Source organism: Polypterus senegalus, chromosome 4 (genome assembly GCF_016835505.1).
Source record: "Polypterus senegalus isolate Bchr_013 chromosome 4, ASM1683550v1, whole genome shotgun sequence".
Lineage (NCBI taxonomy): Eukaryota > Metazoa > Chordata > Cladistia > Polypteriformes > Polypteridae > Polypterus > Polypterus senegalus.
Genome location: NC_053157.1, coordinates 182,368,359 through 182,383,592, shown reverse-complemented (window position 1 = coordinate 182,383,592; position 15,234 = coordinate 182,368,359). Strand labels below are relative to the sequence as shown.

The 15,234-nt window shown below is 41.2% G+C and overlaps 1 protein-coding gene across 1 annotated transcript in view; it reads right to left on the bottom strand.

Moving 5' to 3' along the window:
• LOC120528776 (cilia- and flagella-associated protein 99-like) overlaps window positions 1–15,234 on the bottom strand; it is a 78,195-nt gene that overhangs the window by 45,574 nt on the left and 17,387 nt on the right. The window contains exon 4 of the mRNA XM_039752911.1: window positions 14,679–14,883. Within this exon, the coding sequence (XP_039608845.1) occupies window positions 14,679–14,883 (205 nt within the window). The remainder of the gene's footprint in view (window positions 1–14,678; window positions 14,884–15,234) is intronic.

Here is a 15,234-nt window from a genome sequence, read left to right as displayed (position 1 = left end):
ACGTTGTCAGTTCAGCAGTCCGGTTGTAATATGACCAAGCTGCGCGAGCTCACTCTTGAGAATGCAATGTATAGTTTTGTCCAGGAGAAAAGCAATTTTGCCTCAAATCAATGGCAACCTTTTCTAGGGTGTGTCCCTGAGACTTATTAATTGTCATCGCGAAGCAGAGCCTTACTGGAAATTGGAGGCATTTGAATTGAAATGGGAGCTCAGAGGGTATAACGGTGATGCGAGGAATACATTCAGAGTGTGGCGCTCTGCTGTTTTTTTGTGAAGCTGCCATATAAGGCCGTCCTTTCTCCTTGCTTCGCAGTTCTGTACTGTTTTATTGTTCGTTTATTACAATTGTTATAGTTCTCTTTGCATAGCACGTTGTTAGTTCAGCACTCCGGTTGTAATATGACGAAGCTGTGCGAGCTTACTCTTGAGAATACAACGTATAGTTGTCCAGGAGAAAAGCAATCCTGTCTCAAATCAATGCCAACCTTTTGTAGGGTCAGTCCCTGAGACTTATTACTTGTCATTGTGAAGCAGAGCCTTACTGGAAATTGGAGGCATTTGAATTGAAATGGGAGAGCAGAGGGTATAACGGGGTGCAAAGAATACATCGAGTGTGGAGAAACTCTAGAGACAGCGTGTGTATTAACTTGTGGATTTTTCTGTGAGTATTTGGTGGCAGCGTGACGAAGTTGCTTCCGCAAGACCACGTTAGCTGTGGAGCTCAACTCGGAGCATATTCTTTTCCTACCTTGTCAATTGTGTAATGCGTTTTTTGAACAGGTTTGATTCATGGAAGTGATCACTCGTACTGTGTTCAGTCAGTTCACGTGAGCTGCTCTCGTGTGATGTTGCGATGTCCACGGCTTAATTTAATGTTAGCTAAGACCTGGCACTTAAAAGTTTCTCTCTACAGCAATTTTAACTCTGTTACAAAGTGATCCAAAGTCTCGTTTATACCTCGTGTCTTCTCATTAAACTTGTATCTCGCAAATAAAGTATTTGTTGAAGGCAAACGGCAGCGGTAGCGTGTCTATAAACTTCATTTAAACTTACGGTTTACACCGTGCTTTCTTTCCGCAGGAGCTGCACTTATGAATATGCTTGCATGCGTTTTTTCTTCAGCGCTCTTTGGAGTGCTTCCTTGTTTTCTACGTACTGCGTTCACAGTCAGTTGACGTGATAACGTGGGAGGCGTGATGATGCGACACGCAACTCCGCTTCCCACGGCCATCGACCTGCAGTCTATTACAGTATATGGATAAAAATAGGTTCCAGTTATGACCATTACGAGTAGAATTTCGAAATGTAACCTGCCCAACTTTTGTAAGTAGGCTGTAATGAATGAGCCTGCCAAATTTCAGCCTTTTATCTACACGGGAAGTTGGAGAATTAGTCATGAGTGAGTCAGTGAGTGAGTCAGTGAGGGCTTTGCCTTTTATTAGTAAAGATAATTTTTAATGTAGGTAGATCATTTCGACCTGGTCATTTTAAAAGTAGCTCACAAGCTGAAAAAGTGTGGGCACCCCTGGTTTAGATGGTGTTTTGTTTTTGTAATGTTCTTCAATAGCCGCCATTTTGAGTACCCATGTTAGGTTCATGTTTCTAGAGGCGTGGCCTAAGAGGTCATGACCTGATCATAACTAGTGTTTTAGGTCCTTGATAAGCGCCGTTTTGAGTGCCCGTTTGTAGGTTAAGGTTTTTAGGGGTGCGGCTTGAGAGGTCATGTCTTGATTGTAATCGGTGCCATGGGATAAAAGGATGGCTAGGGGTTTTCTTCCTCATCTGATCTGCATGTACTCCATTCAGTTTTTCATCTTTGGCTTGTTTCATTGGACTACAAATTTGTCTCATGTTTTGGGCTTTGGTTACAATTACTGATCTACCAGCCTCAACCCTTTAATTGCTCTCTTTACGCACATCTGCCAGTTCTGCTCAAAAGTTTTCCTGCCAGCACACTGACAGGGCAACTCTTGAGCTAGGCGACAGTGCTAACTAAAGCGAATGTGAGGGCTTTGAACCAGCACAAGGACATACAAGCCTTTTTTCCTTAGATTTGGGTAATCACCGAGTTGAAAATGTCAGAAGGGCAGTTGGCTAACTTTACTCACTTGAAGAAAAAAGGTTATTTTTATGAAAAGGACCAGGAAATATGGAAAGTCAAAAAAGTAGCTGAGAGTTACTAGATTAATCAAGAAAGTTAAAACAAGAACAAAAATCAACAGTCAAGGACAAGAGCAAAAATTAAAACTAATGGTCTTCAAAGATCCAATACAAATAGGTTTGTTATCTTCAAATTCAGATACAAAATGTCCAAGGAGATAAGCTTTAACTGCCCACCAACTGAAGTCAAGGCCCTGAGGCCATGCCCCTAGCAGTCAAAATCTGCATCATATTGACAGAATCCACAAAATAGCAGTGCCCAAGGCAAAACAAAAAGGCATTGAGACAGAGCACTAATAAGTTATAAGTTCCAGAAAAATGCATTAAACCTAAAATCTGACTTCAGAACAAGAGTTTCTGAGTTTTAAAACCGCAGGAGAGACATATAATTATCTAGAATTAATTCACAATAAAATATAAAAAATATATGAAGGCTAACAATCATATCAAGAACAAAGGACATTGTTCAGTCTAGGGCAATTTTTTTTTTTTGATTCGCAGGTCCACACTGGCACTGGTCTGCAGAAATGTTTTGCTTGTCATCGGAGTGTCAAATATTTCAATTACATAAACGCTGTTAATTTCTGAGTGCTTGTCTGCAAGGCGGTGTCAATGAAACATGGCCAGTCAGCGGAGCACTTCCAGTATTAAACCTGGAAAAAACATGCTGTAATACGATGCCTATTTAAATGTTTGCACTGCTCAGAACTGTGATTGGGATGCCTCCATCGCTCTCAAGCCAGTCAAAACTAAATAGTCCTGCTAAATACTCCTCCAATGGGAACTGGAAGCATGAAACACTCGATACTGCAAAGTGAGGCACTAGAAACTCTGCTGGTCCACAAGCATTTAATAAAATAAAACATGGTCCACTTCACAAAAGATTGAAAACCATCGGTCATGGGTACAGATCTGCGGTGGGCTGGCACCCTGCCCGGGGTTTGTTGCTGCCTTGCGCCCTGTGTTGGCTGGGATTGGCTCCAACAGACCCCCGTGACCCTGTGTTAGGGTATAGCGGGTTGGACAATGGATGGATGGATAGGTACAGATCGAAAGTGAACAAGACCAAAAGAGCAGATAAGGATGTGACCAGACTGAGGAAACACACTAATAAGATGGCAAAAATAAACCTTAAACCAAATAAGATGGAGAAAAACAAAAACCATGGACATTTATGAGTTGGCTGGACAAAACAAGAGGAACAAGGAGTCTTGGCATTCTCAGGGGTACATGTTTTTCACATCAGTTAAATGGCTTACAGGACATGGAGACTGGAAAGCCACAACTACAGGTGGTAGAGCTCACATTGTCTTCCAGCCTCCAGTCAAGGCCCCAGAGTGATGGACTTTTGGGATTTGGTTAGACCTAGTTGTCCCTAGACCCTTCCACCCTTCAAAGAGACCAGTAAGGAGACCCCTATGCAAGGCTTTATCTATAGGAATATTAAACGTACTTGACTTATTTGACACTCAGCAGTGCCAGTATCCATTAAAGCAATAGTTAAACACTCATTGGATGCTTATTAATAATTAACTAGCCAACCCACAGCGTACCATATGCCGCATAATCAGGCCGGTTTTTTAATGATTTTTAAGCACAGGGAGAAAATTAACATTTGAAAAATCGGTAATGTAATAAATCAGCAAGAAAAGCAACATTGTAACAATGCATGGAACGAACCAACACACAATCGTCCGTGCGGCGCTCAGGCGTGGAGGGTGGAACGGGAGGAGAGGAGAAGGACGTCCATTCTGCTCCCTCTGTCATGCTGATTTCTCGTTCAGTATGCACTGCCTGCTCATGTGCTCACCTCCAACTTGTCACTTGAGTCGTTGTCGTCTTTGCACAGTCCAGATGCACCTGTGACCCATGTAGACTTTTCATTGCTCTGTGCGGTTTTGGCTGCCTTTCTATATATAATCCACCAAGACACCCGACCACGGTGGTAGCGAGGTGGGAGGGAAGTGTGTACAAAGTGCAGGAGCATCTAAGGCGACGCATGTTTGTCGCGGATGCAAATTGCTGTATGTAGCGTGTAAAAGTTTGCTATGGTGCATGCGGTGGTGCGTCGTAACTGAAAACTCGTTTTTTAAAGACTGCTCACTTCATTGCGTTTTAACCTCAGTTGTAAAGGAATGTTTTAAGGATCCCATTGGATACGCCTCGCAAACCATTTTACACGCTGCATATGGAGCAGAATGGGAGAAGAGGAGAAGGATGTCCATTCCGCTTCCTCTGTCATGCTAGTGTACTGATTTCTCGTTCAGTATGCACTGCCTGCTCATGTGCCCACCTCCAACTCGTCACTCGAGTCGTTGTCGTCTTTGCACAGTCCAGATGCACCTGTGACCCATGTAGACTTTTCATTGCTCTGTGCGGTTTTGGCTGCCTTTCTATATATAATCCGCCAAGACACCTGAACACAGTAGTAGCGAGGTGGGAGGGCGGTATGTACAAAGTGCAGGAGCATCTAAGAAGACACATATTTGTCACGGAAGCGAATTGCTGTATGTAGCGTGTAAAACAGTTTGCTATGGTGCATGCGGTTGTGCGTCGTAACCGAAAACTCAGTTTTTAAAGACTGCTTACTTCTTTGTGTTTTAACCTCAGTTGTAAAGGAATGTTTTAAGGATCCCATGGGATACCCCTCGCAAACCATTTTACACGCTGCATATGGCGATTCACCTCCGCGAGAAACATGCCTCTATGAACAGTCAGCGTGGGTCGGAGGTGCATGTGGCCTCTACGACAGACGAATATAAATGACGCCGTTTTTTCTGTGTCGTCGCGCCCGAGTTGGTGGGCGTGGCTCTGCAAGTTGTCGTCGTATCCAATGGTCTTGGAGTTGGTGGGCGTGGCTCCTTCCTGTGTGAGCCATAGGTGTCTCACTTGTTGGCGGCTTAGTGAATCCACGCCCCTTCCGGCGTGCTTTCCATGGGTGTCTTGCCTTAGTGAATTATATAGATTGTTAATGCAGATGGCCTGCTGACTGAAACAGCCAATCATGGGGCTGAAACTCAATAAGTGGACCATGCAGACATGTTCAAAAAGTCTACTTGTTGTTTGACTAAATATTACTTTGGGCAAGAAGCGAGAATAAGGAACTTTAACTGCAGTATAGTCGTTGGTATCCTGTGTGGTGTTTTCATTATTGGCCTCACGAGATTTTCATGCACTACAGTATCCAAAGTTAAAAGAGAATAGTGTGATAACAAAACATTCAGTGAGTGTTAGGCCTGTGGATGAGAACACCATTCTAATGAGGTGGTAGGTAAGACAAAAATGGGCAGAAACATTGAAGGTAACACAGAAATATTCAAAAACTTTATCACAGTGGTATCCAGTAGGGCACAACTCACTGGATCTGAAAGCAGATAGGCTAAAGCTTCAGAAGACCACGCTTGGTCTCATTAATGTCAGCTAAGAACCAAGACACGAGGTTACAGTAGACACGTGGGTGATTAAAGTTTGGAAAACTGTTATCTAGGCGGAGGAATCTCAGTTTCTACTGTGACATATAAATGTTAGGATAAGAGCATTCATTGATCCATCCTGGCCTGTGTCAATGGTAGAGGCTGGGGGTGGTAATGTAATAGTCTGGTAATGTTTTTTGGCACACATTAGGACTTGTCATACCAATTAAATGTTATTTAAGCATTTCAGATAATTGTAATACATTAATGGCCTCAGTCTGTGCTTTTCTAAATGGATGCTTATAGCAATATGATGTCACAAAGCACACTTCAACTTAAGCTGATTTAGTTTTTCTCAGTATTTTGCCCAGTCTTCAGATGTACTGTATATCCAAAAAAAAGTCTTTGTGAATGACATGGGATGGGAGGTCAGGAGGTGGAGGAGGATGTTAGGAGCACGCGCTGATACAGTGCATTGCCACATCCACCATATGACAAATCAACTTAGGACCCCAGGTTAGGACCCAAGTGCAGCCATGCAATGGGTGACACCTCAGCACCAAGTTCAGAGTATGAAGAATTCTTCTAAAACACGCTATAGTCCTAGAGACCATCTAGACTGATGGCAGGATCCTTCAGTCTTGACCTGGATCCCTTTCTCTCTTGAACCAAGTGTACCGTACTTTGAATATGCATTGTAGTCCTTTCATTGATTTCATCCAACCATTTTCTTTTCTGTTTTCTTCTTTTCCTTGATCCTTCAGTTCTTCCAGCATTACTGTTTTTATTAATCTGTTATCCTTCATCCTACAGACATGTCTAAATATTGTCAGTTTTCTCTTTCTGATCTTGGCTTTTACTGTTACTCTCCCGTTCAAGCCCTTTCTAATGTCTTTATTGCTGACCAAATCCCTCCAAGTCATTCTAATTATTTCTCTATAGCAATTCATTTCAAATGCATTCAACTTAACAGCGTTGATTTTCTTTAGAGTGCAAGACTCACATGTATATAGTAATGTAGACATTATACATGCATCATGTAGTTTGGTCTTTATGTGAATGTTTCTGCTCTTCTGAAATGTGGTTTGGCTTGCAAAGACACTACTTGCTCTTTCAATTCTCCATTGTATTTCCTTGCTACTTGAAGTTATCATGCTTCCCAGGTATATGAACTGGTCTACACATACAAGTTTATCTCGCACTATGAACACCTCTGCTGCTTTACTGTTACCCTTAGGGCCGATTTATACTTCACGCTCAGAATGCGTACGCGCCCGCATCATGGCTGCCACGCGTTCCCAGCATTCATTTCACGCGTCCTCTGAGCAGGTCCTCAGAAATTAACGCGATGCGTGCGCGAGTTGCAGTACCAGCAAAAAGTCGGTGGGCGCAGTGTGCTAAAAGTCGGAACGTGACGTCAGAGTCTCTGTTTACTATCTACATGTGACAGAAAGCCTCTATGGAGATCCTACGGGATGAAGGCTTCGATGTGGTGAAGCAAAATGCTGACATACAGATGCATTCGTGGTGCTTTTATATTCAAGCGTCGCATATTCCCGAACGTAATGACACGATACATTTTAAAAGTCTCATATACCATCTTTTGTGCCGTCTTTTTTATTTTTTTTATTTTTTCAACTAAACAACAGCAACATAATGTATAGCGTTATATTTGAGCCACTGAGAAAAAAATAAAGGACACGGTGAAAACGTGTTTTTTGTGATTAAAGTGGAAATTTCGGCTTTAATCTCGCAATGCCCACTTTAACCTCGTAGTTTACTTTATCATTAAAGCAGACGGTCGTAAACGTCATCCCAGTTTTTAATCGCTACGAGCTTCTTGGACCTGACAGCAGCGGAAAGCAGCAATAGATCGCCATACAGAACAAATTAAATGTATGATATTCCCAATCTCTGCACATTTGGAATCTTTAGATTTATACTTGATATCACTTTCATGATGAAATGCATTAAAGTGGGTATGTTACATTTTACATATAATTTCGTTTAAATAATGAATACTGTTAATAATTACACACATGGGGGAATAATTACACACATGGGGGTGACACGGTGGCGGAGCGATAGCACTGCTGTCTCGCAGGGAGTTACGTTGCTGGTATTTCCTGCTTGTATTCCACACTGTGCTCCGGTTTCCTTCCAAAGATATGCAGATTTGGGGATATAGTGCCGCTAAAATGACGCTAGTGTATGTGTGTGCTTGTATTCACCTTGCGATGAGCTGAGGCCTTGTCAAGGGACTGTTTCTCACTCGTGCCCAATGCTTGCTGGAATGGACACATCCCTGGATTTATGAATTTAATCAATAAACATCCTTTTCAGAGATATTGTGGTAAGGTGTCATCGGAATTTAATAGGTGTTTTAGGCAATTCACAACACAGAGAAGCCGAACATGTTCGCACTGCCACCTGGTGGATTCCTCCAGATTTACGCAAAGTACGCGCGCAAGTATGAACACTACAACGCTTGCGTAGCAGGAGCCTCCGCTGCAGCATGCATCGCGTGAAGTATAACTCCGGCCTAACCGTCACTTTTGTCTTTTTTCGGTTGATGTGCATTCCAAAGTCTTTGCCAGCCTGATAGATTTCTGTTAGCGGCATCTGCTAGTCTTTCTCCTGTTCTGCCAACAGATCTATATTATCTGCAAATTTCAGATCTTTAATATTCTTTCCCAGAATCACCACACCTTCATGTTCTTGCACTTCTATTCCTTCCATGATCTCCTCCAGAATTATTACAGACAGTATTTGGAACACTGGATCTCTTTGTCTGCTGCCTATTGTTGCTCTGATCTATTCATTTACTCGTTCCTTGGTCTTCAGAGCTACCTCTTGAATATGAAAATGTAGGTGAAATTCTTCAGGAACTCTGTGATACTATTGAACCAAATTGGACTAGAAAACCATAAGTAATTTTTGCAGCACCTTGTCGAATCAACGTTTTGAAGAATTCAGGCTGTCCTGGAGACAAAAGGGGATTGTACCCAGTATGGCAATAGCAGGGTGTACTTAATAAAGTTGCCGGTAAGTGTATAACTGTTAGAATTTGGGCTTCATTTTCTGTTTTTTTATGTCATTTTACACTTGTTTTAGGTTTTTTTGGATCACTGAAGCTATATCTGAAATCAATTTTTGGCAATTCCTTTTTCGTTTTGATTCTGATACATTTTTTAGACTATTTCGTCCACCATTTTGTGTTTTTACGATTGCCACCATTTTGGTCTCCCACTGTTAAAACAAATATGCTAGTTGTTAGGGGTGTGTTCTCTGAGGTTGTGACCTTTGATAATGATGTCATGGGATAAAGGTCATCCAGAGAAACACTTCCTTATCCAAGCTGCATATCTGAATCCTATTTTTCAGATCATCCTTACTCTAGTATTTCAACTTTTGCTCTTGTTGTTGACTACGATTTTTGCTTTTCCATTTTGGCCTTGTTGTACATTCTTTCTGATCTCCTAGTTTTGACCTGTTTCTTGTTTTTTGTAAATCTTGTGTCTCATTGTCAAAACTTGTCTACTCACAGACACAACAATAATATAAAGGATAAAATAAAATAAAGTGAATCTTTTCATTCGATCAATAAGCAGTGTATTTCTAATCAAACAACATAAGAATATTGTGACGCCATTTTGTTTTGTTGCAGATGCCACCATTTTGTCAGCATTGATAAGCACAGAAGAACTGAAATAAATGTATGGTGCACAAACACAAATGCGACAGTATAAAGGTTTGTGGATAAAAACCTTAGCTCTTGGCAAGTTTGTTTTCTTTTCGGAATGACTTTTAAGAATGTCTGTAAGATGAAATTTTGACAGTTTTTAGGTGCAGACCTTTGGCTTTGGTGAAAGATAAGATTTTTAAGTATAGAACTTTAGTTTGGCAAATGATCACTTCTCATCCCAAAACAAAATTATTGTTGTCTTCCCCTTTTTGTATTTTATTTTATTCTAATAAGTATTGTGTGTGTTTATGTTTCTGTATTTATTTTGTATTTCTGATCAGTTTCTACTTTGGCTTTTCAGGTCTCTTTTGCATTTTTGATTTTTGTGACCATTGTGAGTACTTTGTTGTGTTTCTCTCTCTGAGTTTTGGACTTTCATTTGTTTTTAGGATACGATTTGGACTGCTCTTGATCTCTTTGGTTTGCCTTGTTAACTGCATACTCATTTGAACTTATTTTTGCCTGTGTTTTTCCTTATTTGAATTTATTTTGTAAATACTTGGGGGCTTTGCCCCCTGCTCGCTTTGCTCAACAACCCCTGTGTTTGGTTAATCAGATATACAATTAAAATTTTTCTTTTCCTTTGGAATTTTTCAATTTCATTATTTGCACTTTTACTTAAAAGCTTCATTAAAAACAATATTTTTTGTAGACACATTGTGACAACACAACGTATAACTAACTACCTGTGAGTGACTATTGTTTCTGTTTCTCTAATAAATAATCCAACTTTTTCTAGTGTTTGTCCCTGTGATTTATTGATTGTCATAGCAAAAGCTATTCTCATGGTAAACTGTAAACATTTTAATACGAATGGCATATCACGATCTCCTTTGGTGTGTAATGTTATTCACAGAATATATACTGCTCACAAAAATTAAAGGAACACTTTAAAGAAACACATTAGATATATCAGATCTCAATATGAAGTTGGATATCTATACAAATAACGACAGGGCAATGTCTTAGGAACAAAAGGATGCCAAGTTTTCTAATTGAAATAAAAGTTTTCTGCCTACAGAGGGCTCAATTGTGTAGACACCCTAAAATCAGAGTGAAATGAAGATGTGGCAGGCTAGTCCATTTTTTCAAAAACTTAATTTCTGCTACTCAAAATGCTTTTCAGTATCTTGTGTGGCCCCCATGAGCTTGTATGCATGCTTGACAACGTCGGGGCATGCTCCTAATGAGACGACGGATGGTGTCTTGTGGCATTTCCTCCCAGATCTGTATGAGGGCATCCCTGAGCTGTTGTACAGTCTGAACAGCAACCTGGCGGCGCCTAATGGACCGAAACATAATGTACCACAGATGTTCTATTGGGTTTAAGTCAGGGGATCGTGAAGGCCATTCAATTGTTTCAATTCCTTCATCCTCCAGGTACTGCCTGCATACTCTTGCCACATGAGGCCGGGTATTGTCGTGCATTAGGAGGAAACCAGGACCTACTGCACCAGGGTAGGGTCTGACAATGGGTTCAAGGATTTCATCTCGTTACCTTATTGCAGTCAGAGCACCATTTCCTACGCAGTAGATGTCTGTGCGTCCCTCCATGGATATGCCTTCCCAGACCATCACTGACCCACCACCAAACCTGTCATGTTGAACGACGTTGCAGGCAGCATATCGTTCTCCTTGTCTTCTCCAGACTCTTTCACGTTTATCACAGCTGCTCAGGGTGAACCTGCTCTCGTCTGTAAAAGTACAGGGCGCCAGTGGCGGACTTGCCAATTCTGGTGTTCTTGAGCAAATGCCAGTCGAGCTCCACGGTGCTGGGCAGTGAGCACTGGGCCCACTACAGGACGTCAGGCCCTCAGGTCATCTTCATGAAGTCTGTTCCTGATTGTTTGGGTAGAGACATTCACACCAGTGGCCCTCTGGAGGTCATTCTGTAGGGCACGAGCAGTGCTCAGCCTGTTCCGCCTTGCACAAAGGAGCAGGTATCGGTCCTCCTGATGGGTTGAGGACCTTCTACGGCCCTGTCCAGCTCTCCGAGAATAACAGCCAGTCTCCTGAAATCTCCTCCATGTTCTGGAGATTGTGCTGGGAGACACATTAAACCTTCTTGCTGCAGCACGTGTGGATGTGCCATCCTGGAGAAGTTGGACAACCTGTGCAACTTCTGTAGGGTTAAGGAATCGCCTCATACTACCAGTAGAGATGATTACTCAAGCCAAAACTAGCATGAGTGAAAAACCAGCCAAAAAAGATCAAGAGGGAGAAACTTGAAATGACCTCTACATGTAAAACCAGTCCTGTTTTGAGGGTTTTCTAATTGTTGCCACTTTAGTGCACCTGTCGTTAAGTCCATGAAAACCAATACAGCTGAAAGTGATTAACAATGACCTCAGCTGCTTAACCAACCATAAAATTATCAGACAGGTTTAATTGATTTCATGCCAGGCCCAATAAAAAAAGTGTTCCTTTAATTTTTGTGAGCAGTGTATATATTGCCTTTCTTTTTGCCTGTTAAAATTTGCATCGCTTCTCCGTGATCATCAATATACACCTGACCGAATTGTGTATTCCTTGAAATTCAACTTGTCATTGCTTTAACTGTTGTGGGACCACAGATTCTCATAGCGTATGGTCTATTATTGTGTAAATCCACGTTTTGTGCATTGAATGATGCGAAAAGACTTCATTGTCTACTCTTTGTCTTTTATTTCTGACCTCAATTTGTCCTGCTCTTTTTTTCAATTACACCTGGTTCTGATGATTAATCACCTTTTGTTTTTCGGTAATGTGATCTTTTCTATCCTTTCTTTGATACTGTAATGACTGACATGATAAAGTGTCACAAAAGTTTTATTTCAACAATCGCCGACTTCCTAACCCCAAACACAACTTTCTAGCACCCTCTCCAACCCCTCCTCCCCCGGGTCTCACCCCCCCTCTCTTACCGCATCAATCAATACCCCGCTATCAGTCTTCTGTGCTGTACTCCACCCTCCATCAATCGGACCGAATAGTCACTTAAAACCAAAAAGGCCTCAGCCTGGCTGGGACTCTACAATACTTTTTAATTTTTTTGCTTTCATATTCTGTACCTTTGTCTGCATGTGTATTGCGCCATTGTTTATTTGAGCCTTTTGAGTTCCACTGCTTTCATAATCTCTTATCTTTCTTTTTTCTCTCCAACGTCTTTGGGTCTCTATTCTCCGTATTGTCCTTATACGCTTTATATGTGCTGAGAGAACAGGATGTGTGTGTGCTACGTGCTTTTACACGTCTGAGTGTTTTTTGATGGGTGTGCTCTTATATGATATCTTTTGTAAGTAGGGCGTGTCTTTCAAGAACCTTATGTTCCATGCCCCCAAGAGACAACCCTGGGACAATCTCTTGGCGCCAAGTCTCATGTTTATGGTCCCCGCGAGACGCTCCGTGGCAAGTCTCTTTTGTCTCGTGGGTCTTTTAAATGTCTTCTGAGAAGATCACTTATCGTCGCCTTGCTTTTGCTTTCCAGGATTTCTTTTTATAATAGAGAGATATTGTAGTTTTGATTTTATTTTAATTATATTTAATACCATTTTGCTTTAGTTACCCTTTGTTTTTGATATTTTTTCCTTGACTAGTTTTTACTTTATTTTGTGTTTTTGTCTCTTTGATCTGTTATTTTTAGATCACTGACACCTGAAAGAGTTAGATTTGTTAATTCTGTGTAAGTGACATCACCTCTTGTCTACCTTTCTCTTCAGGCTTTTTGTTAATAGTTTCACTACTCTATAAGTGTGGTGGCCAGGGGTGATTCAGATGGCCTGTCAGCTCAGTACTCAGTCTGGGCTTTGGCAGGGACACTCAAGGACAGTTACAGACTTGTCCCAAAGCCACTCCAGAGTTGTCTTGACTGGACACTTCAAGTCTTTTTAGGGGTGATGAAGGGAGAACTGTGGCCCCAGTCTAAGGTTGTGTATACCCTGAAGCATATTTTCTTTTCTTGGCTGCATTCATCTTTTCCTCACTAATGACCAGTATCCCTGGCCCTGCCACTGAGAAACACTCACATAGCATGATGCCTCCACCACCATGCTTCACCATAGGGATCATATTAGGCAGGGGATGAGCAGTGACTGGTCTTCATCAGACATAGTGCTTGGAGTTCTGCCCAAATAGTTCAATTTTTGTTCCTTCTGACACGAGAATATTTTTCCTCCATCTCTTGAGTGTTTTAAATGCTTCTTGGCAACCTCCAAAAAGACTGTCATATGTGCCTGATTGATGGAGTGCTGCTAAGATGGTCATCCTTCTGATAGATTTTGTCATCTCAGCAGTGGGCTTCTGAAGTTCTGTTAGAGAGACCATTGAGTTCTTGGTCATCTAACTGACAAAGGCCCTTCTTAACTGGTTTCAGAGTTTGGCCAGATGGCCAACTCTGGTAGTAGTTGGGGTGGTTCCAGACTTCTTCCACTTCACAATTATTGAGGCAGCTGTGCTCCCAGGAACACTTGAAGCTTTGGACGTTGCTACCTTTGCCCTGATCTATGCCTTGTGACTTGGGAGGTCTGCTGAGAGTGCCTTTCAAGGTTTTTGTCCTAACATACAGTGTGAATTGTGGGGCATCATATACAAAGGTGTAAGCCTTTCAAAATGTCAAATCAATTCAGTTGGCCACAGGTGGACTCCAGTCACATTCTAGAAATGTCTCAAGGATATGTAAAGCAAACAGGATGCACCTGACCACAATTAGGAGTTCCCCAGCAAAGCGTCCAAATACTTACAGAAATTAGAGATTTCATTTTTTTATTTTTTTAATAAATATGAAAACATTTTAGAAAACATGGGCAAAAACTGCAAATTTATCCATTTAAAAGGAAATCTACAACAAAATAAAGTGTGAAGAAAATGAACAGGTCTGCATATTTTCTGAATCCACTGTTTGTGGTTGAGGTGAATCTGGATGGTCAACCATCAAGCCTCTTAGGTTCTTCTTACTATGAATAAGTTTTCTTTTCTAACAATTTTGTCTCTGTTGATCTTCAGAATAGATTTTAACATTGTGTTTGTTCATTATTTGTTTATTGCTGAATACCACATACTTACAAAAAGACAGAATAGACCGAAGCACAGGGTGAAGTATGATGGTGAAGTATGACGGTATAATGTGACAGTGAAGTGTGATGGTGATGTATGATGGGGAAGTTCAGAAAGCAATTTTTTTCTGAAAGGGAGACCTCATTGGTCATAGAACAAGAGTTTCTTGAGCAATTTTTTTAGGGTTTGGTTTTGTCTGCTTTGTGATTTCAAATTCAATTTGACCTTCTGTTTTGGTCATGTATTATTTATCTTGCAACAATGGACCAGTCTTTTGCTTAAAGATTTAATTAATGCCACTCACAGACTAAAATTGTTGTTATACTTACTTGTTCTTTCTGAAGTGTGGCCTTCCTTTTGTTCTCCTCGATGATCTTCTTACGGGTCAACCATGCTTCTTCATACCTAAGTTTGTCTTCTAAGCGTCTCTGCTCCACCTTGGCTAATTTCTGCTTCATTTCTCTTTCCCATCTCTGTTTTTGCTTTAGAAGACATTCTGTAGGGTCTGGGGCTCCTTCCAGCAATTTTTCAATTCTGTAAGAAATGATAAAATCCTTGGACTCACCACTTAGTTGAGGATGGCCATTATGCTGCCCTACACAAAACAGTGTAAGTTCTAAGAATGCCCTAATGCCCTAAGAGTTCCTTCTGTAATATCATAAGACCAAACTGGATTTATTAAAGGCAGGCACTTAGTTTCTGATCTTCAAGGTTTGTTTAATATAATATATTCACCCATAAAGTCTAACACCCCAGAGATCTTACCATCTTTGGATGTAGAAAAAGCATTTGCCATGATTAAATGGGACTAACTTTTCACCACATTGCACAAATTGGGGTTTGGTCCAAACATATGTGCATGGATCAAAAGTCTGGAAGCCTCAG